General features: G+C 42.5%; 1 protein-coding gene across 4 annotated transcripts in view; it reads right to left on the reverse strand.

Moving 5' to 3' along the window:
• The window catches only part of Ddc (dopa decarboxylase), an 80,970-nt gene that overhangs the window by 22,934 nt on the left and 32,233 nt on the right, over positions 1-25,803 (reverse strand). For all 4 annotated transcript variants that reach the window (XM_052734524.1, XM_052734526.1, XM_052734525.1 and 1 more), the window contains 2 exons: positions 9,486-9,552; positions 1,989-2,083 (listed from right to left, as the gene is read on the reverse strand). In XM_052734524.1, coding sequence (XP_052590484.1) covers positions 1,989-2,083; positions 9,486-9,552 — 162 coding nt within the window. The remainder of the gene's footprint in view (positions 1-1,988; positions 2,084-9,485; positions 9,553-25,803) is intronic.

Raw genomic sequence — 25,803 nt, forward strand, 5'->3', positions numbered from 1 at the left:
CATGATATGGAATTTGCCACTTTGGCATAATATAAGTGCTTGGAAAGTGGAAAGTTTCTGATTTTGGACGTTGGAGTTTGGATTAGAAATGTCCACACACCATTGAGATTAGTGTTCATTTCTGAGACCCAAATACCCACAAAACTAGCTATGGAACATTAAGGGGTTTGGCATCAGAATCGCAGTATCAGAACTTTCCACATGTTAACGCAAACCCTCAGTACTTAGTAATTTTGACCTCTTTCTACTTCCTAGAATGGACCTAAGTTTAGCATGTAAGAAACACTCCATAAGGAATTACTGACTGCATAAGTGAGTAAATAAACGCAGCTGAGACAATAAGGAATTAGTGACTGCATATGCAAATGAATTAACGCAGTACAGATAGAAACCACAGGGCTATTTCGTTCATTAGAAAGAAGGGGAGATTATTCTCTTCAAAGATGGGACAATTTGTATTCCATACCTTTGACGTTCGCTTTTCTGTTACTACAGTCTTATGAGAATTCAAAATAGTAATTAGAAAATTGATTGGCGAGCCTGACATGCAAGCAGAAAGAGGTGGAGAGGGAGTTTCTTCAAGCGCTGGTGGAAAATAATGAAAGCATCTAATGCGTGCTCAGTCTCCTATGCAGCACACTCTTCTTAAATCCTTTAAGTGCGATTAACACAGCCACTCCTTAGGATCACCTCACAAAGGATTCATCACCAGGAAAGCCATTTTATGATGTGAGGAGAGGATACCTGAACTGCCCAAGGGCACATGGTGAGTCCAATCTGGGAGTGTAATGCTAAAGCCCGCTTGCTGGTCCTGCTTCCCTTAGAAGGTAAGGTCTCAAGAAACCTCTTTTTCCAAGAAGAAAGCAATTCTTTCCTGGCTAAGGCACTGACCCCCCTATTTTAGGATCTCCTTCCTTGGACACACTTCTAGAAAAGGCCTCTTGGGGCTCTTTACATTAATCTGCTAGTTGCCAGCTAGAATAGCTTCCTAGTCGATGGAATTCTGCATGAGTCTGGAAAGCTGTTGGTGAAATCTGCGTTAAGTCTGCTTTGACTTGTGTTCCATAGTTCTATGGAGAGAAGAGTCCTGGCTAACTGTTTTGATAGCTACTTCTCAAGGAAGAGTTTCATTTGGCACGATAGGATATATTTTGCAATTTTCAGAAGAGTCCATGGGACACGTAAATTCATTGGTTACTTTCTATGGAATACTGACTAATGTGACCGTCTTGCTCAGGTATACGAGAAGAATGTGAAAAACACGTTAAGCCAGATTGGAGGGAATTACGGGTTGACATTTTGAATTATTGTTTGACTGGAATGCATAGAAATTTCATTTTGCTCAGAAATATTTTTCCATAGCTTTCTGTGGACACATCTAACCTACACTGCACAGCTCTGTCTAGGATTTGTAGGAACTGAAAACTAGCTGTCAGTTTCAGGAACGCTTCAAAAGACAGACTGCATGACTGGAGTCCTCAGCCCCTGTCCTAAGGAAGTGTCATGTTTTTTATTAAGCTAGTTTTCATTTTTAAAAATTATGTATGGGGGCATGGGATGTATACACGTGAATGCAGGTGTGCACAGGTTAGAGTCATCAAATCTCCTAGAATTGCAGTTATGGGAGTAAATACTGGAAATCAAACTCAAGTCCTCTGCAAGAACAGTACGTACTCGTAATCACTGATTCATTTCCCCAGCTCCCTGAGGAGATGTAATTTCTAATAACCATTGCAATTGGCTAGAAAGTAGTTTGCTGAAAGAAACCCAAGCAGTAAGAGTTGGGGTGTCCAATTCTTACAAAAGGAGACTTCACTGATAACACATTGAGTTTGGGTTTGGTTTGGTTTTTTTTTTAATGATCTTGGGGTAGCTCTGTTGCTCAGTGGCAGAGTACTTGCCAGATATACAGGAGGCCCCTGGGCTTGGTTCCCAGTGCAAAGAAAGTCAAAATAAAGGCCTTATTGAACAGCTTAAGGCATACTCACCTCCACACCATTCAGAAGATACCTGAACTCAGGACAGATAAAGGCACTGCCGGCATATGCAGCATCAATGTGTAGCCACACACCCTCCAGGTTGCCTAATGGTCAGAAGCAAATGGTGAGATCACACCTGGGCACACCCCCATCTCATGTGGAGCAAGAAATGCCTGTCTAGAGTCTAGCATATGTTTCCTCTCTGAATCAGTCACTTTTCCTGTTGTTATGATAAAATACCATAACAAAAGCAACTTAAGGGAGAATGGGCTTCCGTGGTTCACAGTTCAAGGTAGGGTAGTTCATACAGCAGGTTTCTGAAGCAGGTCATCCTGTTGAGTCCATGGGCAAGCCACAGAAAATGACCAATACTTGTTCTCAGCTGGCTTTCTACTTTTATGCAGTACAGGTCCCTAGACCCAGTGAATTGTGTTACCACTTTTAGGGTGGGTATTTCCACCTCAATCAACCTTATCCAGATAATCCTCCAGAGGTCTGGCCAGAGGCTAACCTAACCTAAATAACGGTACAGGTGTGCCTGGAGGCTTGTCTCCTAGCGATTCTAGGTCCCATCAAATTAACAGTCAACACTAACCTTCAGTCCAACCACACATAACTACCTTAAAGATAGCTTTCTCACCTTACTTTGTTTGGGAATGAGAGAGCCTTCTCTGCAAGCACATTCCCTCAATATGTATGTATCCTGGCTCACGGCTCTGCTGATGTCTGCCTGTATCCACCTAGCCTAAACTTCATTCTTTCATAGGGAAATGAAGCTTTAAGTGTACACTAGATAATACACCTACTTTGCCTATCCTATCACTTAGAAGTCAGTGAAAAAACATTCATTTTTGAGGCTAGGCATAGTACTGCACACCTTTAATCCAAACACTCAGGAGGCAGAGACAGGTGGATCTCTGTGAGTTCGAGGCCAGCCTAGTCTACAAAGCAAGTTCCAGGACAGCCAGGGCTGTCACACAGAAAAACCAAAACAAACAAACAGAATGGGAGGGAGAGAGAGAGAGAGAGAGAGAGAGAGAGAGAGAGAGAGAGAGAGAGAAGGAAGGAAGGAAAGAAAGGAAAAGAAAAGAAAAAAATTGATTTTCATTGTTGTATAGCAATTTCATATAAATTGAAACATTCCATCCCAGAGAGAGGCCTCTTAAGACTCAGGAAGAAAACAAATCTTACAGGTCTCAGGAAGTTCCTAAAACTTGTAAGATTTATAAGACCTCCTCCCCCAAATTATATATATATATATAATTAAATATATATATTAAATATTAAAATTAAATATATATATTCCATATTTTACGTGTGTGTGTGTGTGTGTGTGTGTGTGTGTGTGTGTGTATGGATACTAGGGAAAGGAGACTGGCCAGCAGTGCTGCCTACAAGTTCTACAGGAAGTTCCAGGATGCAGATTCTTTGAGATATCACCCAGGCTCGTGTGGGCTTTTCAGTGGTGTAACTACCCTTGAGTCATTCCTGTGAGTAACCCAGCACCCAAACTCCTGTAAATAAAGTAAATGGTTCACCAAGTTGGACTTTTGTGGAATTGTTAATTTGGTCTTTCATTGGTTTCCTGTCTGAGATGAGTAATGCTTTGTATCTTTCTAGGAAAACTCATACAACATGAGAAATAGCCCAGTCACCAAGTATAGTCATGAGGTGGCTAAGACCTAAAGGTTGAGGCTACAGAGAGGATAACAGGCACCCATCCCTGTATAGGCCAAGATACTGGTGTCTTATATTTGTACAGAAGGGTGGATCCACCACAGATTTTTCATACATGATGGCCATTAATGTGTGTGCTGAGAGGAAAAATGAGTCATTCTGAACTCTGCTGATAAAAATGTAAAAGTCATTCCAAAGCTTTGTTTCAGTTTATTCTTCAAACTAAGACTCTTAGGAAATCAAGGTCAGATGAAACACAAGCTTGTGGATATCGCTATTCCAGGACACCATGTTAAAAAACCAAGGTGCAAAGAGAAACCCAAGTCATCGGAAGCAAGAGTGAACATGTCAGTCTCAGCAGCTGCTCACATGACCCCAATTGGATGAAGCAAGAGACAAAGCCTTATAATAACACAAGACTCTCCCCCAGGGAACAGCAGGATCATGATGAATGGCCATCCAGCCATCACTCAGATTAACTGTGAGGCCTGAAGAACTCTATACTCCTTTGTAAGATAAGACAAGCTGTAATTTGAATGTCCATTAAATCAAGCTGAGGATATTACCTTTGGGAAGTGACCAGATTATCATGGTAGCATTCAGTTAACACCCTTATAAAGGAGACACCAGAAAGACTGCTTGTATCTTCTACCGTGTGAGTGCACATAGAAGGCGCCACCCATTAGCCAGGTATGAGTTCTCTCCAGGAATCAAATCCCCTAGTGCCTTGATCCTGCGTTTCCACACACCAGAAATGTAAATAATGAATTCCTGTTGTTTTATGAGCCTCTGGGGTCTGTGGTGTTTTGTGGAGCACCCCAAATGGACTAAAACAAGGTGACTCCATGTTTTCTATGTGTGCTGCTTGGGGTCCCACATAGACTTCTATCCATAGAATTTGTTTTTTTAGCTCAAGTCCTCTAACAGAGTTCCACAGATGCCACTGTTCATGTTCAGTTCAGGATGTTGAATGAAGGAGTAAGACAAAACAAGCTAGAAAGTCTTCATGGGCCCACGGTAAGAAACACTCATGCCATGGCTTGGGAAGGTAGGGGTCTGGAAGGGCATGTAGGTGCCCTTTCTCTCTCATCCCTTTGTTGCTCCTCCCATATCCTCTACCCTAGAGAGAAAGGCATGCTGGGTAAGTCAATGAAACCTTGAAAAGAAAGTAGGCCATTCAGCTGCACCCCTGAGTGTCTCAGAGCCTGTTTCATAGCACCCAGATAAGAGACAGTTCAGTCTGAGTCTCAACAGCTAAGTGGGCAACAGCTAAGGCCACTCTAGAATGCTTCAGGTACCTTCACCAACAAACCTGGTTCAGTAGGTAAGAAAAGACCCAATGGAGCACCAAATAATCTCTACTAAAAAATCAAGTTTACCTGTAAAAGATCCAATTTCTGCTCTGGTTCCTAAGAGAAGACCTATGGACCTCTTTTTTTTTTTTTTGGCCTGGGGCTTTGGCCTAGACATTCCGATCCTATAATTTACGATGGAGCGGCTGGGCAATGACACAGCAGTTTTGACTTCTGGAGAAGTTGTTCTTTAAAGGTACTAGCTGGGCTTCCAGGAGAGGCTGAGTAGAACTAAGTCCTCACAAAAACAGACAGTAAAGCATTAAAAGAGCTTGCCTGGTAGGGAAATGTCTTGACCCAGTGCACATGGTTGCACATTATAACTAGAGCAGTTCATACCCTCATGACTCCTCAGAGACAACCAGAAACCCTGTATGCTCGCTCTTCAAAACTCTGTTATATGTGTCTCCTTGGCTGATTTTAATCCCTATCTTCAACCATCCTTGTGAGCTTGTTCTCAGGAAGTTTTGAGTCTTCTAGCAGGTTATAATATCTAAAGGAGTTTGAGGAGTCCTGAAGCTGTAGCAAGTGTCTGAAAAGACGTCCTCAGACTCAAGAACGCCTTGTGGAGACTGTCTTCTTTGACTTGGATTAGTCCCAAACTCCAACAAAAGATAACTTACAATGCTCCTTAGGAGCTTCTATATGGGGCTGTTGAGATGGCTCAGCGTTAAGAGCACTGACTGCTCTTCTAGAGGTCTTGAGTTTAATTCCCAGCAGCCCCATGGTGGCTCACAACCATCTGTAGTGGGATCTGATGCCCTCTTCAGGCATGGAGGAGGAAGAGGAGGAGGAGGAGGAGGAAGAAAAAGAAAAAGAAGAAGAAGAAGAAGAAGAAGAAGAAGAAGAAGAAGAAGAAGAAGAAGAAAAGAAGAAGAAGAAGAAAAGAAGAAGAAGAAGAAGAAGAAGAAGAAGAAGAAGAAGAAGAAGAAGAAGAAGAAGAAGAAGAAGAAGAAGAAGTTGTTGTTGTCATCTCTCTATGGGCTTCTCTTAGACCTATGAGGAAGTGAGATGGGGTTGACACAGCCAGATGTTCTGTATCGTCCATGTTTAACTGATACCAGCCCCATCATCCAGGTCTTCCAGCACATGTAGGAATTATGTGGATGCAGCATGAACACACAACAGTTAGATATAGGGAGTTACACATGCCAGGAACATTACCACTGAGACCACACCACCTTTGATTTCTGCAGCCCTTGGCCTCCTCCTCCTCCAAACGATTTTCTAAGGGACTACCTCAGTATGCAGAAACCAGGCCAGGCTGGCCATGGTGCATAGCCCCTCTGGCCCTCAGGATGAAGCTGTGGCAGGCTGTAATACATTCCTCCCCTCCCTGTTCCCTGAGACTGCCTACCTTGCTCAGCCAGACCCCTTCCTCAGTGTCCCCATATGTGTAACCAGCTTCTAAGACTGCCATCTATCCATCTGCCATAACCTAACCTCTTCTTAATTGATGTCTCCTATGGCAATTGATTCATCCAAGTGGACTAATGTCCTCATCCTCTCTGGTGTGCCATTTTCAAGGGGACCAAACAGAGCCTGAGTTTCTTGAAGCAGAAACTGGAAGAAAGTTATCTTCTGAGAGATGGTGAGTGAAGACCTCTGTGTTGTTACGACTAGGTTATTTTAATCAATAGGATAAGGCCAGCTCAGAACACAGTGCTTGGTGGTAAAGCATGCTAATTGATGATAGCTAAATAAAGAGACAGTGGGTTACAAAGGTTTTAACTCTAAGACACTACCACTGGTTAGTAATATTGCCCTCAAGTATGAACATTGGCCATGCATGAAAGAGTTTGGTGTTGGCCTGTCAACACCCCCAACATTGTCCCAAGAGCAATCTCTGGGATTGAACCCAAACAGCAAAGCATGTCTCAGGCTCTACCCACAGCACCAGAACTCCCTGATAGAGGGAGCTGCAGGCCAGCAGGGCAGCCTGAGCTGTAATCATCTAGCACTGTGAGCATTAATGGCAGGGGCCACCTGCTGGCTGTCATCTTCCTGCTCCTGTGGGGAGCCAGATTGAGTTCAGGGATAGCAGCCGTGTAGGCTCAAGCTGGCAGAAGACTCCAGTGCTTTAAATCCGATAGCCCTGGGGAATGACATCAGCCGGCTGTTGGCCAGGACATTCAGTCCTTGGCCTGACATCTGAGTCAGAGGACTTCGACTGGCTTGGCTGAGTTTGCGAAGGTCTGCAGCTAACGAGGCCCACAGTACAGCCATAGCTGGAGATGGCCAGATAGTTCAGTTCTCAGCCCGCTGTGTGTGCCTGTCTTTGGCCAGTAATAATCACAGCTGTGCCATCGCTCACAACAGGTGGGGCCAAATCCTGAGTGAATGGCAAGGCTGTGTCCACCCCACTTCTCATGGTTGGTGATTAGCCTCACGGTCCTGGCAGTACAAGCAAGTACTACACGTAGTCCATGTCTTTCCTACAGCCCAAATGTCTGCATGAACTCCCCTGAGCTGCACTGTGAAGGAAATACTGTTTTCCCATTATGAGAGGCGTTTTTCTTTCCAATTTTTAGATAGGGGAAAATGAAGGTCAGATTTAAGACATGCAGCTGTAAGCTATAAGCTCCTCTGCTGCTGAAGGCCCTGGCCAGCCCCCACCACCGCCACGCCAGCATGCCTGTAGCACCACCTCCACTGCCTCTCCTGCTAGCCAGGGAACAGTGACCCAGGGGAGAAGAGCTCATTCCCGAGAAGAGACGGCAAGCAAACCAGGGGTTAGGAGAGGTGGGAAACGTGCTTGGCCCACACAGACCAGCAATGAAGCCAAATGCCAAGCAGGTGTCGTGATGTCTGGCACAAGTCAAAGGACTGAGGTCAGAGAGCTTGCTAGGGACAGCTCCACCCGAGCCTTCACATCCCCGAGGGACAGGGAAGAGTGAGTTTCATGGGCTGATATATCCTTGGTGCCTTAGAAACAGTTCCAAGGCCTGCTGAGTTCCCAGTGCTCACATTAAAGGTGAAACTTTAGAAAACACAGGCATTTATTCATTTTTGCAACGAACACAGAATTCTAGTCTCAATGAGGAAGGCAAAATGTCCTGATTGAGGGAGCAAGGGACAGAGCACGAGGCCTGGAAATGATCTGAAATGGAGCATTCTCTGCACAAGTTTAGCTTGAAAGTATTGATTTGCTAGATCAATACGAACAGCCGCATGCTGCTTAATGAAGGGCAGTCTGAGAAATGTATCATTCCGTAAGGTGGTCATTAGGAAAGCATGGCAGAGTGTGCTTGTGCACACCCAGGATGTAGCCACGCCATCCTAACTGGTGTTTACCCTCACTGAAAATGTTACTACACACCACAATCTTGTCTTTTATTTATTCATTTTATTTATTTATTTATTTATTGTTTGGTTTTTCAAGACAGAGTTCCTCTATGTATATCTGGTTGTCCTGGAACTCGCTCTGTAGACCAGGCTGGCCTCAAACTCAGAGATCTGCCTGCCTCTGCCTTCTTAATGCTGGGATTAAAGGCATACGCCAACACCATCTGGTTTACAATAATTTACTTTCTTTAAAAAAAATTAAAAATGTGTCAGGGGTGGCGCATGCCTTTAATCCCAGCACTCGGGAGGCAGAGGCAGGCGGATCTCTATGTTCAAGGCCAGCCTGGTCTACAGAGTGAGTTCTAGGACAGTCAAGGCTACACAGAGAAACTCTGTCTTCAAAAATCAAAAACCAAAAACCAAAAAAAAAAAAAAAAAAGAGGCATGACAAAAGACTGGATTCAAGGGCCGGGCAGTGGTGGCGCACGCCTTTAATCCCAGCACTCGGGAGGCAGAGGCAGGCGGATCTCTGTGAGTTCGAGGCCAGCCTGGTCTACAGGAAAGGCGCAAAGCTACACAGAGAAACCCTGTCTCGAAAAACCAAAAAAAAAAAAAAAAAAAAAAAAAAAAGACTGGATTCAAACAACTCAGGCCATGTGAATGTCATGCACACACAGGACCTTCATGTTGGGTTAATTGCCCCAAAAGTTGATGAGCTTAGTTTCCTTAACAGGGCTACCATATCCTAAACATTATATTCCCATAAAGTACTTGGACATTTTCTCCCTTTCCAATAGTATGTTGGTATTATTAAGTTCAGCTGTGTGTAATTAGCTCAAACTCTGAGTCTGTGGAATTTAAGTCAATGGGGTTACGTTATTGTAAATATAAGACAAGGCATGCAAATCATGATGATTAGAATTAATGATGAGGCGCACGGCTCAAAGTGAAAGGTTGGCTAAACCCGACCCCTCCATGTAAAGAATACTTTTTTTTGGGTGGGGGGGTTTTGAGACAGGGTTTCTCTGTGTAGTTTTGGTGCCTGTCCTAGATCTCTCTCTGTAGACCAGGCTGGCCTCGAACTCACAGAGACCCACCTGGCTCTACCTCCCGAGTGCTGAAATGAAAGGCATGTGCCACCACTGCCCGGCTAAGAATACTTTTAAAAAAGAAAATTGAATCAGATACTTACAGATGGGTCCTACTTCTAGGAGATTGTCAAAGGAGCAGCAAGATGTGGTTCCCAGTGTAACAACCACCTAGGAAGTAAAAAACAACCATTTTATCCCCCATGTTGCCATTGTTGTAACCCAGCCCCTCTTCCACAGCCACCGATAGTAGACAGCATTCACAATGCTAATGAACACGTACATGGAAATGGAAAATCATGAATATGTGTTTAATCTCTTGGTTAAAGTGTCATAGCACATAAAGAGAACAAACCTATGAACAAAAGTCTCCACTGTGGGCTGGGGAGATGGCTCAGTGGGTAAGAATGCTTTCTGTGAAAGCAAAAGGACCTGAGTTCAAATCCCTAGCTCCCACATAAAACCTAGGCATGGCCTCACATGCTTGTAACTCCAGCTTTGGGGGACAGACACTGGGGGATGCTGGGGACTTTCTGGTCAGTTGACTTAGCCAAAACAGCAGGCCTCAGGTTCAGTGAGAGACCCTGCCTAAAAGAATAATACAAGGGCTGGAGAGATGGCTCAGCAGTTAAGAGCATTTGCTGCTCTTAAAAAAGACCCAGGTTTGGTTCCCAGAACCCACATGGCTGTTCACAATTGTCCATAACTCCAGTTTCAGGGGATCCAATGCCCCCTTTGGACCTCCATGGGCACCAGGCCATACATGATGCACATACATATATGCAGACAAAACACTCATACCATATATATATAAATAAATAAAATATGTGTGTTATATAATATATTATATATTTACTGTATTATATTATATATATTTGTTTTATACATACACACACACACACACACACACACACACACACACACACACTTTTATTTTTTGTTTTTTTGAGACAGGGTTTCTCTGTATAGCCCTGGCTGTCTTGGAACTCAATCTGTAGACCAGGCTGGCCTTGAACTCACAGAGATCCACCTGCCTCTTCCTTCCTGGTGCTGGGATTAAAGGTGTACAACACCACTGCCTGGCGCATTTCCCCGATTTCTAAGAGCTCTCTGGGCAGCTGATGTGTTGGAGGCTTTGGTGATACCTTTGAATCATTTCTGCTCCTATATGTAACTCAAATAAAATTAATTGATTCACTATATTGGACTTCGACGACACTCTTGCTTTGGTCTGTTATGGGTTCCCAATCTGGGGTGGGTAGATGCTTGTTCAAGTCTCCCCAGAAATATTTACACACACACACATAACCATAAATATAAACAAATCTGAGCTCTGAATTGTGAGGCTAGGAAGTATTGGCTTTAGTGAATGATCACCCACATTTGACCTACAAAAGATTTTTCAGGGAATAGATCCTTGAGTAGAAATGAGGGAATTTAGTCACATGAATTCCTATATGCTACTTCATCAGCTGAATCTGTTGGAGATAAGAACATAGTTCCCGTAGAATAAAGAATTTAGACATTTTTTCACATAGTTTTTGTGTGTGTGTGTGTGTGTGTGTGTGTGTGTGTGTGTGTGTGTGTGTGTACATCACAGAGCAAGCACATCAGAGATGACACACACTGAGGCCAGCTGGGATGTTCGGAGGTGTGAGTAGAGTGGTTCTTGTAGGGCCACAACTATGATAGCTCTACAGCTGACTCACTCTAGGGTCAGTTAAGCCACACCAGAATATTGTTCAAGAGTGGGCCTCAATGTCCTTACTCAAGGACTTTTCTTCTCCAGAATGCCATTGCTCCCAAAGATTTGCTTCAACCTTCCAAAGCTCGGTGAGAAAGTTCTGCTGGTGCTGGCAATGATGCCAAAGGGTGTTGTGAGAAAACATGGAGTGCTGTGGGTCATGCAATGGGAAGTATGACCTGGAATCCACCCTCTCGGTGCCTTGGGATGCTGGTACTCACGTTGTTCATTCACACGACTGTCTCTTTCTCTAGACCCACAATGTTCTTGAAACCAGGTCTTTATGTTGGTGGGAATTTGTACTTTGCTGGGCATGGAATGGATGCTAAAATATATTTACTGAACTGACATGCTCCAAGTGATAAGAAAAGGTCTTGTTTATGAAAGCCAAGGGCTGATCAGATTCATAGAGGCCATGCTGTTGGGATACTGGACTTTCTCTTCAGGCTTGATGAAGTTTCATGCACCCTTGTGTCCAGTGCATGTCAAAGGTCAAAGGTGCATGATTGTTCAAGTCTACCCAAAAATAGTGTCACACAGTGCTATTTGAACAAGGTTTGCACCTTGTGTCAAGTCCATCGCTCCAATACTATTAACTACACCACAGGACCCAAGTGTTAACTTGGGCAGGTCAGAAATTCAGACATAGTTATCTGGCAAGGCCTTTCCGGCTCTATTACACAGATGACCACCTATATTTGTCCTGAAAGCCAAACCCACCTCTCAACAAGATCCTACTCTCTTGCCAGGTAACACGACATTTGTGGGTCACTCACCTGGCTGCCTGGGCCCTGATGCTCACACAGAGGCTTGGGTTGGTGGAGGTACTTGGCATTATTTGTCATAGGTAATGCCTTTACCAGGGACCAGAGTTTTTCTGTACCCAGTTGTAGGAGATGGTGGCTATGCAGGTCCTGGCAGAGCTCTGGCAGCTTCTTTGTAACACCCATCTCTATCCACAAAGGTCTGCCCCTAACAGGGCTGTCCTCAGTCAGGCTTAGCAAAGGCAAACACTTGAATACAGGCTTTGTGATCGTGGATGGATGGTGATCCAGCAGACCATGAAGTAATCCACTGAAGACTATTGTCCTATTCACAGGTCCCCAGGAGAGGACCATGTCATGCTGTGGGGTGCACCATAGGGAACACATGCCGAAACTCTAGGACATGTTAGATGTGGGGGTGAGAAAGACATGGCCTTTCTCTTGGTGCTCATGGGAAGTTAGAGTCAAGGCAGGCAAAGAGGCTGCCTTGACTAATTTTGGAGGCTCAGGCTGCCTGTAATTATTTGGTACCTGGCTATGTCAGGGGTAAACAGGGAGACAGCACCCTAAAGAGAGAACCGCACTGAGGCTCTTCTTTGGTTAGTGTGCATATGAAAATTGAATTTGCCACTCAGTCTTTGATTCAGAAGAGGTAGGCCCTTTAGGGACATCATTGCCAAAGACATCAGAGCATCAGAAAAGCAATAAAAGCCGTCCGCAGTGACACAGGCCTGCTATTGCAGCTTTCAGGAGTGGAGGCAGTGGGATCTCAAGTTTGAGGTCAGTTTGGACTATCTAGGAAGACCATGTCAGGGCAGGCAAGATGACTCATTGGGTAGAGGTTCTTGCCACTGAGCTTGATGACCTAGGTTTGATTTCCAGGACCCATGTAGTGGAAGGAGAGAATTGTTTCCTACAAGTTGTCCACTGGCCTCCACATCCACAATAAATAAATGTAATTTTTTTTTTTTAAAAAGAAGACCCTGCTGGGTGGTGGTGGCACACGCCTTTAATCCCAGCACTCGGGAGGCAGAGCCAGGAGGATCTCTGTGAGTTCGAGGCCAGCCTGGGCTACCAAGTGAGTCCCAGGAAAGGCGCAAAGCTACACAGAGAAACCCTGTCTCAAAAAACCAAAAAAAAGAAAAAAAAAGAAAAAAAAAAAGACCCTGTCCCAAAAGAACGAAAATCAAACGAGAGAGAGAGAGAGAGAGAGAGAGAGAGAGAGAGAGAGAGAGAGAGAGGGAGGGAGGGAGAGAGAGAAAGCCCTAGGTGTGAGGCTCAGCTGCCTTGCATTGTTGGACTGCTTGCCGGGCCCCATCTTTCTCACTCACAAGGTAACATAATGGACACAGGACTCACCCAGTGTGAGAGGTATCAGTGGGCTTCCAGGCCCCCTGTTTCCAGGCTCTCCTGAGTCTCAGACCCCTCTAGCTCTCAACGCAGTTTTTCTTCACTCCACGCATTCAATCAACGTTCTCCACACTTGCCTCATTCGTACAAGATGAGTCATGCAGTGGGCCTCGGGGTCACATGTGGTTTTTCTCTGGTATCTGTAATTTCATCCTGATATTTAACTGAATATTAAAATGCTTTGCTTTAGGTACCTGGCTAACTGGGTCAGCTCATCATAGGACTCTTAAAATGCTTTGTCTGTGTTATTCGGGGTAAAACTGTGTAGTTTCAGTAGAAACAGATTGACTCCAGACATTAATACTGCGTTATCGTCTCCATTTGTGTCTCTTAGAGATGACATATTTGCAATGCAGCAGTTATTTCAGCTTCATCTCATTTTCTCATCTAAACACTAATTGGCCTAAGCACAATAATTTCTGCTGTTAAATTCATACATGTTAAACATTTGCTTGTTCAAATCAGCTTTTATCTATTACTACGTGCACAAAGAGTATAGAGCATGATTCCTGCCAAATATGATTACTGCTTATCGCCTGAGATGAGCTTTTGGTCAACATAAACGCTCGTTCTTAGGTTTGCACACAAGTATTGATTTATTTATAATGAGCTTGAGACAACTGAGCACAAACAATAACATTCTGCCTTGTTCTGGAAGGAGCCTTGATGGGAGAATAAAAACTGAGTGACTGTTTTGAGTGCTTTGCTGGTGCAGTCTGGTTGCTCTGAGTGCTTCCTGGGTAGATCATCACAATAACCTCAGATAGGCTCACCATCCCTGCTTCATGCTTGACTTAAAGAAGGTGCCAGAGTAGGTGCACATGGCCAGGGACAGCTCAATGGTGATACCACTAGCCACACCTTTGGAAGACCGTGGTCCCGAGTGCTCGCCACAGGCCCCAGTCCTTTCTAGCTGCAGAGGAGTCGTGAGCAGGCAGTGAAGATCTAAGATGGTGAAGCAGAAGGGGGCTGCATGGACAGTGTTCTAATGACTTGCCCACGTGCCACCGAGCTACAAGTCAGCTTGTCCTAATTCTCAGAAGCCATATTAAAGCTAGCACCTGCTCTGCTCCAGGCTCTGATTACCCCGGCTCAGCATCGCTCAGTGACGCTAACCTGATTTCAGTGTGCTCTGCAGAGCCCTAATCACATTTGTGCAGCAGGAGGGGGCAGGAGCCAGAGCAAGCCTCTATCTTCAGAGCCTGCGGCCTTCCTGCTAGTGACAGAGCCTGTGTGACCTCCTCCTCTGCTGTCCCTACCCCACCAGCCCTTTTTCCTCACGTACGTGCCTTGCAGGCATTGCCCTTTGCTGATGTTATTAAGTTGGCTTTATTGGAGAAGCAAACTATCATGAAGAAAATCGAAAGAGAGAGGCTTTATTATGGGACTCAAGTCCATGGAAGGACAGAATCAGCTTTCTTTGTCAGACTCAGCCAAATATGCCTTTTATTCTCAGTAATGGGTATCCAGCTAGAGGGCCCTGCAATTCTTGACATATCCCAGAAGGGTGCATGTGGCTGTTACACATGCACACATGCAAATACTTTTGACCACCAAGGAGCATTAGGGAACTAAGGCAAGGCCTAGCTACTACCCCTTCCCCATCCCAGTTGAATAGCCCCGATCTGCACCTTGAAATAACCAACCATTTGCACTGTCTCACATATGCTGTGCTCTTTCACACGGATGAATGTTATCAGTCCTCATTCCTTTAACAAAAAATGCAATGCACCATGAATCCCTGCCTGTCCAACCTCAAGGATATAGTTGCTATAGGGTTGCTTAGCAACAGGCATTATTGATCCTCTCTAAAGCTGATTGCATCTTCTACTCTTGTCTGTATCTGTAGCTATAAAATGGTGGAAAGACCAGGCATATCTGTATCTTTGGCATGAAAAAACCTCTCCAAGAGGAAACAGTCAGTGGCCTGGTCAGATATCCTCAGAGTTGGTCAAGGGACACTGAGATACAAGCGTTTGTCGAATGTGTGAATGCGTGAATGCATTGTGACACTTCCCTTTGTGCCAATGCAAAGGACTGGTGATATCTGTAGCTTCCACCTGCAAAAGGGCCAGGACATCCTCTAATATTTTCTGTAGTTTGGTTTGTTAAAGCACAATTCAAAAAAATGGCATATTGTTTCTCTCTCCCCTCCTGCACGGAAATAAAATTCAGCTCTATTTCAGTGAACTGTGAAGTCTTCACTTCAGTACTTGTGTTCCTCCTCACTTGGTTTCTTCAGGTGAGCACATGAATACAGCTGACCCTCTGTATCTGAGGTTTGATTTGAGGTTGGGTTCTAACAACTGGACACTGCTCAGGTGGCCAAGAGTCTGAGACTAAATAGGCCGCGGACCGAGGGGAAAACCAAATACTACTGTTTTGCTACACGAACATATCAATAAAATGACTCATAACGACATTCTGCTTGTGCTCAGTCATCATCAGAGAAGCTTCCTCCTGCAGTAGATCGGAACTAACACATAGACCCACCGTTGGACAGTGTGAAGAGAGTGAGAGAACTTGGAACACTCAGCTCTAAAAGGGAGGTATTCATCAAATCCCTCCCCTCAAGGCTCAGGGAACCATACACAAGAGGAGGCAAGAAGATTGTAAGAGTCAGAGGCGATGAGTGATGCCAAAGAAACATGTCTTCCAGAAACACCGAGACTGACGCACATATGAACTCACAGACACTGTGGCAACACACACAGACGTGCACAGATGTGCACAGACGTGCACAGGTCCCAACCAGACAGGGTCCCAGCACTGAGCTGAGGAAGCAGACGGAAGCTCCCACCCTCAGCTAAGGATCTAGCTCCAATGAACAACTGCTTGCAAAAAGTAGTTTCTCCCAGGGAGTCTCACGGGCTGTACAAACCACACTCCAAGGCAGGTCCCATGTGCAGCCGTGGTGGCCAACACAAAATGAACTCCAAAGGATTTTTGGAGACTTTTTTTTTTTTTTTTGGTCTCATATTACTTTGTTTGTTTGTTTAAACTTACTGGTCTTTGGCTTGTAAATGACGGTTTCTGATTTTGTGTTTATATGGTGTGTGTGCACATGTGTAAGCATTTCTTGGGATCTTTCTTTGTTTCTCTTTTCCTCCTTTTCATTGTTAGTTTGTTCATTTTATTTTATTCTTGCTTGTCTTTTTTATTTGCCTGTTTGTTTTCTTAAGAGAGAGAAACAATGTGTGGAGTCGGGAGGGTGCGGAGGTGGGGGGATCTGGGAGATGAGAGGGAAAGCCATGATTCGAATGTATTGTATGAAAATAACTATTTTCAATTAAAAGTGAAATTTAAAAAATATTTGGAAAAAAATCCAGAAAGTTCCGAAAGGAACACTTGAATTTGCTGGGCATGAAGTACTATGTGCTAAATCCATGAATAAAAATATGTGTAGGCATTGCTTTAGACATCAGCAGCACTTAAAATATATAGAAAGGTTATATGCAAATACTGTGGGTTTTCATAGAAGGCACTTGAGCATCCACAGGCTTCCTGGAAACAAAATCCTGTGGATAGTGAGATACAACTCTATGCATAAACCTCTCATTTCTGTACATTTTCCACAAGCCCAATGTATATAGTGAATGTAAACATTTCATTACAAAAAAAATTAAACTGAACACAGTAATGCAGGAAATTTGAGAGTGTGCTGGTTAGTTTTTTGTCAACTTGACACAAGCTAGGGAATAGGGAACCTCAATTGAGAAAATGCTCCCATCAAATTAGCCTGTAAGCAAGTCTGTGGGGGCATTTTCTTGATTAATGTGTGATGTGAGAGGGCCAAGCTCACTGTGGGAAATGCTACCTCTAGGCAGATGGTCTGGATTGTATAAGAAAACTGAGCAAGCCATGAGAACAAGCCAATAAGCAGGATTGCTCCACGATCTCTGCTTTACTTCCTGCCCCCAGGTTTCTGACTTGAGTTCCTGCTCTGATTTCCCTTCAAATGGACTGTGATTGGGTTGTGTAAGTTAAATAAACACTCCTAGCCCCAAGCTGCGTTTGGTTAGTGTTGATCACAGCATCAGAAAGCACACAAGGACAGGGGGTATTATACACCATATAGAAAGAAATTGGAAAGTGGCAGAAGCTAGTCTTTTCATTTCAATCATCGTTAGGAAGAACAGAATGGCTGGGGAAATTGCTCGGTTGGTCAAGTGCCTGCCATGCAAGCATGAGGATAAGAATTTGATGCCCAGTATCCTTGTAAAAAGTTGGGGGAGGCAGTATGTGCCTGTAATCCCAGGGCTTGTGCAGGGAGTGAGAACAGGTGGATCCCTGGAGCTCACTCATCAACCAACCTAGTTCCAAGTTCAATGAGAGACCTTGTCTCAAAAATTCAGAGGGAGAACAACTGAAGAAGATAACCAACATTGACAGATGTTAGCCACATGCACACACACAAGGATACAAGCACACACACTACTGCATGTACATATGTACACGTGCATGCACATGGACATGCATATACTACACCACACACAAACAAACAAAGAAGAGAAACTCTGGCATATGTTACAATATGGAAGAACGCTGAAGACCTTACGCTAAGTGGAAAATACCTTTCATGAAAAGAGGTACTTTAAGGTACTTGGAGCAATAAAATTCATAGGCACACAAAACACAAGAGTGATTTCTAGGGGCTTAAGGGAGTGGAAGTTATTATTTAATGGACACAAAATTTCAATCTTGTGAGAAGAAAAGACTTTTGTGAATTGACAAATGGTAATAACTACATATATACTAATCATTTGAACATAGTTTAGTAAGTTATATATACAGGTGCAGAGTTGCAAAGAAAAGTTGTAACATTAGCTTTTGGAGTAAAACAATAGCAATGATTATTCTGAAAGCTCATATTTCATAACACACACCCAGATGGTCCCTGGCTTACAGTGGTGCAACTTCAGACTTTTCAAACTTATGACAGTGTGGCAGTGATACACAGCAGCAGAAACTTCAGGCTTAATGTACTAAACAGCACTGAAAATCACATTTGGAAGTGGTTAATGTATTTTATACTATGTGTATTTTCTCCAAATCAAAAACTAAAAAAAAAAAAAAAATCACAGAGTGGGGACAACATAGCAATAACAAAATAACTTTTAATGATGCTGAAGAGTCAGTTTGTTCCCTCAAGGAAACAGCAACCCTTATTGGTATGCATCCCTCAACAAAATACATGAATTAAAAATTGATAGACCTATGGAAAGAAACAGATGAGCCAACCCTCGTAGTTAAAGACTCTTAATACTCTCCTACCAGGAATAGATAGATCCAAGAGACAGAAATTTGATAAAGATGTACTTGAATTGAAAAGTACCATCAATCATTCGATCTAATTAAATCTGTAAAATACTTCACATAATGATCATAGAATGTATCTTCTTTGCAGGTTTACGTGGAACATTCACTAACACAAGCCACATTCTGGGCCATAAAACACATCTCAATAAATTTGAAAGAATAGATATTATACAAGATACATTTTTAAATTACAGTGGAATTTAAGGAGAAATCACTGACCAAAAGATAGCTAGATTATACCCCAAACTCTGAATAATCATAAAAACCCATTTCTAAATGTCAAAGGAAAATTCTCAAGAAATGCTAAAAAGTACTTTAGCTCTTAGAAAATGACACTACAATTCAAGATAATTTATCAAGATAGTGAAATTGCTTAGAGATTTATAGCATTGAATGCATCTACCAGAATAAAGTAAGCCTAAAATCTATAACCCAAGTAATCACCTTAGAAAACTAGTAAAAGAAGAAAAATAAGTGCAAAGTGAACATAAGAAAGTAAAAAGAAATACCAATGAATCAATGAAATGGGAAATAGTAAAAAGTTGATTCTTTGAAAAGATCAATGAACGTGATAGACTTTTAGCCAGATTAGCTAAGACAAAACAGCAAAGACACAAATGATTAACATCAAAATTGAAACTGGAACCATCACTGCTAATCTGATTGGCATTGAAAAGATAATAAAGAATATTATGGACTCTGATTTCATAGACATTAAAGGGGGTAATAAGGAATATCATGGGCTCGGTGTCCACAAATTTAAAGACTCAGAATGAAATGCATAAATTTCTTGAGAGATTTAACGTAAATCTTACATAAAGGTAAATAAATACTGTCAGTAGAGCTGTATGTATTGAAATTGTGTCTAGTCAATAACTTGCAAAAAAACGACAGCACACCATGCCCAACTGGGCTCCTCAGTTGCTCCACTGAAAATTTCAGAAAGAAACATGAAGAAACCATTGCTCATTCTATATTAACATTACCATAATATCCAAACTGTACACAGCGACATCAGGAAAGGATGTGATAGTCAAGTATATGTCATAATTTAGATATAAGAATCTTCAATAAAATATTAGCAAAATGAACCCAACAGTAAGAAAAGAATTATATACTACAACCAAGTGTGCTTTACTTCAGATGTAACGGCTGGTTGAATGTTTGAAAACAAATAAATATCATCTGGCTAAAGAAAATAAACCATATCATTATATATGATCTGAAGCAATGTCATCTCTTAGCATAGTAAGATTATGCAAAACTCCCTCAACTTGGTAATATCCACGAGTCTCACAGTTGATACTAACAATTGAATTTAAAGTTTATAATCAAGAGTCAAAAGACTCAAAATGAAAACAGAGTTAATTTTAAATAATAATATCAGAGTTCTGATCCCACCTTCGCCAACTTACTATAAACCTGCAATAACCAAGACAGTATGGTCTTAGAAAAAGAAAGAAAAAAGCCAGACCAATGGACCAGAAATAGGTCTACACATGTAAGCCAAGAGTTGACAAAGGAGGAATGGCTGTTTAATGGAGGAAGTACAGTCTTTCAACAGATGACTCTGGAACAATGGCCCACCACAACACACACACACACACACACACCCTCGAAGGACTCTAAACACATTTTAGACTCCTTTCGCAAAAATCAGCTGAAAACAGATGATAGATTTAAAAGTAGAAAACTACAAAGCTCCTAGAATGTAACCCTGGAGAAAATCTATCTGGTCATGGTGTGGAATCACTTGGCTGGGGTCCCTTTGTTCTGTTTACACAGAAATAATGTGTAGCCAAGGAGACAACCTTCAAGTCCTGGGCGCCTTTGTTTCCCTTGGTGTTTTGCAGCAGTGAGTGATGGCCGTAAGCAGGTGGGAGCAGCAGCTGGTGGTACCTTCTAGTGTTACAGTCTCCACGCATGCCTCGGATATCGGGACTCTAAGCCCTGTACGTGCCGCAGCTCTTGTGTAAGCCTAGAAAGCTGGGATTTTTCAGCCCTTGGTTGTAATTAGGGTTGAAGTTTGTGGGCAGCAGGAGTATAAGGATTTCTCAGTTCTTGACAGCAACCAGTGTCACAGATCTTGTGTAGGCCAAGGAAGTTGGGATTCCTTAAACCCCCGTCCTCCAGTGTTACGTGCTAGCCCTGGGGCATCCGAGACCCTTGGTCCTAAAGATCTGACAGTTCTCTGGAATTCCTCTGGCAAGCAGGGCCTGCAGTTTTTCTTTTCTGACACCCGAGAGTCTTTTATCCTCCTTCAGTCTCAGCTGTCCACCCTCTCTCGTCGCCCCTCTCCTTCAGCCCTTCTTGGGCCCACCCTAGCTGCTCTCAGACTGCTCATCGGATTCTTCTTCAGCTGCCGAGCAGCTGCCTTGCCTCTTTCACAGCCCAGCCTGCCAACTGCTCAGCTGTCCCTGCCTCTGCCACTCGGCTGCTTTCGCCATCACTGCGCCTCTGCTCTCTCTGTTGCTCAGCCACGCTACTGAAGGGAAAGAGTGCCGGAGAGAATCCTTTTATTAGGCCTAATGTGGCAACCCGGGGAAGGCAACACAAGAGACCATAATCCGAGGTGACACACTTAGTGAACCTGGGAAGCCTGGGAGTACAGCCTGAGAGGAGGCATTTAGGCAGAAACTGCCATTTGTTTTGGACCAACACAGCCCTGTCTCTTAGCACCGATCACACCATTGAGACTTCTCCTGGGATCAGTTACCACCAGTCACAGCAGTTCCTTTGCTAGGCCAGCATAGCCGTGGTTTCCTTTTGGCCCGGGAGGAAAGGGTTGCACGGTTAAAGAGAGCTCATGGAAGCTTGTGATAACAAAAAGGCTGGCACAAGTGCTTTCAATCAGTCCTTGCTAAAGCAGTCGTCGGGGCAATCAACTAATGCTATCTTGTAGTTTTCTTAGGGTGTCTGTGAAATGTTCGCAATGGCTGGCGCTGGCACAAGGCTAGTTGACTATTTGACTGACAGTTCTGCTGCTGCCGCTATGGCAGTGAGGGAGAGTCTACCGCTGCTAATTAGGGAGTCAAATCATGCCATTTGTCTGCATGTTTCATTATTTATGAGAAAATGAACATCACAAGGAGTACTTAAAGACTTTGTCATTTAACACTAATAGTGTTTTGTTGTTATTGTTTTGTGTTTGTTTTTTTATAAACAGTATTTAACACTACTCCAGGGAGGAAAAGGTCCCTCTCACCATTTTATGTATAATACCAAAGGCCTGATGCATGGAAAGAATGGATAAATTGCACTTTACTGAAATTAGATATCTGTCTCACCAAAGACAAAAGACACAATTCAGAGTGTATAATAATAAGCTACAGACTGTGAGCAGACATTTGGAAAACATGTAAGTCGGTATGGAAACTTTCTGTTCTATTTTTCTTCTGGGAACCTGGGCTATGGCTTGAATGTGGAATGTCCCTCACAGGCTTATGTGTTTCAACACTTGCACAGATGGTGGTACAGCTTTAGAATGTTGTAGAACATTCCGGACATGGGGCCTCGCTATGGGAAGTGGGTCATGGCGGGGCAGGCCTTATAAGTTCTTGGCCAGCTCCCTTCTAGCCTCAGCTCTCTGCTTTTTGATGCTGATATGATTAAACAGCTGTCTCGCATTCCAACTGCCCTGCAAGCAGCTCCTGCTGCCATCTGATAGGCTGTGTTCCCTAAACCTTGAGCCAAAATAATCCCTTCCTTCTTGAATTATTTCTGTTAGGTATTCTGGCAGAGCAGCAACCTAAAACTGCTCTATCAAAATCAATCTGTTACTTAAAAAAAAAAAAAATCAACCCAGGATTGACATTGGTGGGTTCTTGGGGAGAAAGAATCAGTTTTCTTTAAGGGTGCAGCTCTGGTATCCCAACTGTGTTCCAGTGGGTGGCCCACACCCATAAATATCTGAGCAACACAAAGTAGACTTGGTGGGTTATTTAAAAAGAAAAAAAAAAGACGTAAGTTTGGGAGTCCATAGGGAGATGTGGGTAGTTCTGAAAAGAATTAGGGAGAGAATTGGGGGTTAATATGATCAAAGTGCATTGTACAAAATTCTCAGAGAATTCATTTAAAAAATTTATTTAAAAAAGAAAAAATTAAAAATCAATGTAAGAGCTGGAAAGATGGCTCAGCAGCTAAGAGCACATACTGTTTTTGCAGAAGATCCAATTTCAGTTATCCATTATGGGGCAGCTCACAGCTACTTGTAACTAACTCTAGCTCCAAAGGAATCCAACACCTTCTTCTGGATTCTGGGGGTACGTGCATATACCCCCACACATACATATACACATACATATAGCTATACATACCCACATACACGTACACATATTCCCACACACAGACATACACACACAGACACACAGACACACACACACACACACACACATACACACACACACACACACACACACACAAACACTTAAAGAAATAAATCTTTAAAAATACATCAACCATTTAGAACATGGGCAAAAGAAATGACTTTACATTTTATAAAAAAAAAAATGTATGGCCTGTGCCTATCCACATGAAAAGATATTTAACACTGTTAGTCACCAGAGAAATGGCTGTTGTGTCCTTAGGAGATATTGCTACACTCCTATTGACAGAACTAAAATAAAAAATAATGACAACATCAAATGCTTGTGAGGAAGCAAAGGAACCTAAATTTTTCAAGCTACATAGTGGGTATGTAAAGCAAAATAGTCAGTCTAGAGAATATTTTATTGGTTTCTTTAAAAATGTATCCCAAAGAAATGAAAACATTTCTCTATCCAAGTATCTGTGCATAACTGTTCACAGATGTTTTACTTGCAGTAGTTGGAAAATGAGAGCAATCAAAGTAGTTCTCAGTAGGTGATGGACGAACACAGTTGGATCCCAAGTCTGTGGTACAGCAGGAAGAAGGAACAGGCAAGACACCTGGCTGGATCGCAAAGGCGCACGATTGAGTGGAAAGATACTAATCTCAACTTTTCACTTACTTTATGATCCCATTTCTACAACATCCTCGATATTACCGAAATCTAGAACACCAAACAGATTGTGAGGATAATGGGAGGCAAGAAAGTGAGAGCAAAGAAAAGAACCACAGGGAATAGATCCTTTCAGAAACAAAACATTTCGGGATTTTAGCTAACAGAGTAGTTAGGAGGCTGTATAGCTGTAATGGTAGAACTAACACAGTCAACTGTTGCCAATTTCTTGGTTCTAATATTATCTTTCAATTATAGGAATTGTAATACTTGGAGGCAAAAGTGATAGGCATAGAATCGCTTTGTTTTAATTTTTTAAATTTTTTCTTTTATTATTTTAAATTATGTGTTTGTGCCTGTGTATAGGTATGTGTATATGACTGCAAGCACCCACAGAGGCCAATGCTATTCAGTCTTCCTGGAGTTGGAGTTGTAAGCAGTTATGAACCACCTGACATAGATGTTGGGAACCAAAGATGGGAAACACAGAAAGGAGCATAGCCAACATTCAGGGGGAAAACGTAAGTACATGTAATCATAGCCCAAGAATGAAAAGAGGGAGAAATTGAAGAGAAGTAAACTATGAGAAGACAATGATATCAGAACCCACCTTAGACTCAAGAAATTCCATGAAATGGAAATAGAATAAGTACCATGTAAAACATGTAATCATAGCCCAAGAATGAAAAGAGGGAGAAATTGAAGAGAAGTAAACTATGAGAAGACAATGATATCAGAACCCACCTTAGACTCAAGAAATTCCATGAAATGGAAATAGAATAAGTACCATGTAAAACTGCCTAAAAGTAAAGACGAAAAACAAATACTATAAGCCACTGGGAAGAGGAATGCCACTCTCCTCTTTTTATCAATGCAAACAACAATAATACTGACAACTGACATCTCCCCAGACATCACAGAAGGAAGTCAATGAACAGAGATATGCTTTCTCCTTAGCATTTTATGCTCAGCTGCGATAGTTAGTATTGTATGGTGAGTTAGTATTAGATGGTGAGTATCTACATCCTCAACTTGATAGAATCTAGAGTCACCTGAGAGATAGGCCTCTACGAAAGCCTGTGGGGGATTATCTTGATTGTGCTAACTGAAATGGGAAGACCTGTCTTAATTGTAGGCAGGACCATTCCCTGGGTGGGAGATCCAGACTGTCAAAAGTGGAAAAAGACAATCTGAACACGAGTGTGCTCGCATGCATTGCTTTTGATGTACTGCCCTTGAACTGTGAGCTCAAAATACAAAACATGCAGAGGCTCGGAAGATGGCTAGGTTGTTTAAGAGCACTGGCTACTCTTCCAGGGGACTGCCATTTGATTCCCAGCACCCACACGGAGGCTCACAACTATCTGTAACTCCAGTTTCAGGGGATCTGATGCCCTTGACCTACAGGGACACTATACACAGAGTACACCCACGTAAAATGCAATGAAAATCTTAAAAATGGAAACAAAAGCGCCCCCTGTCCTTAGGTTGTTTTTGTCGGTGTATTTTATCAGTAAAAATATCTTTCAAAAGTAAATGGAAAATAAAGATGTTTTCATGGAAATAAAAGCAGCAGACCACACTGTCAACTCACTAGAATAAATTCTAAATGTTTTCCACATAGAAGAAAATAAGAAATATAAAATAAATGAATGTTAATGAGACCGATATAGTAGATTTATCTAAATTTATGTTGCTCTTGTAAAATTGCAATGTCTAGTAGAGTTTAAATACATGTAGATTTAAGCGTATACTAATAATCACACAAAAGGTGATAGGGAGGTATAACAAGATAATATATCACCAACAAGATTAAAGTGAAGAGAACGGAACAATATAAAAACACTCAATTTTTAAAAAGTCGAGAAAAAACGTAAGAAGTGAACCAAACAGAAAACAAACACCCAGATGGTCGGTAACATTTAAACCCATCAGTAATTAATTTCGGTGTAAATGGAGAAAGTGGTGATAGTTGTTACAGAGGAAGAGAGTATTTCCTAACAGCGAGCCGTTCTTCATCAAGAAATGAGACTTCCAGTTTTTCCAGCACCATTTGTTAAAGATGCTGCGTCTTTTCTCCAGGGTAGGTTTTGTCTTTTTTTTTTTTTTTTTTTTTTTTTAAGATTTATTTATTATGGATACAGTCTGTCTATATACCAGAAGAGGGCACCAGATCTCATTACAGATGGCTGTGAGGCACCATGTG

The sequence above is a fragment of the Peromyscus californicus genome, unplaced genomic scaffold (genome assembly GCF_007827085.1).
Source record: "Peromyscus californicus insignis strain IS unplaced genomic scaffold, ASM782708v3 Scaffold_13__1_contigs__length_99412109, whole genome shotgun sequence".
In the NCBI taxonomy this organism is placed as follows: domain Eukaryota; kingdom Metazoa; phylum Chordata; class Mammalia; order Rodentia; family Cricetidae; genus Peromyscus; species Peromyscus californicus.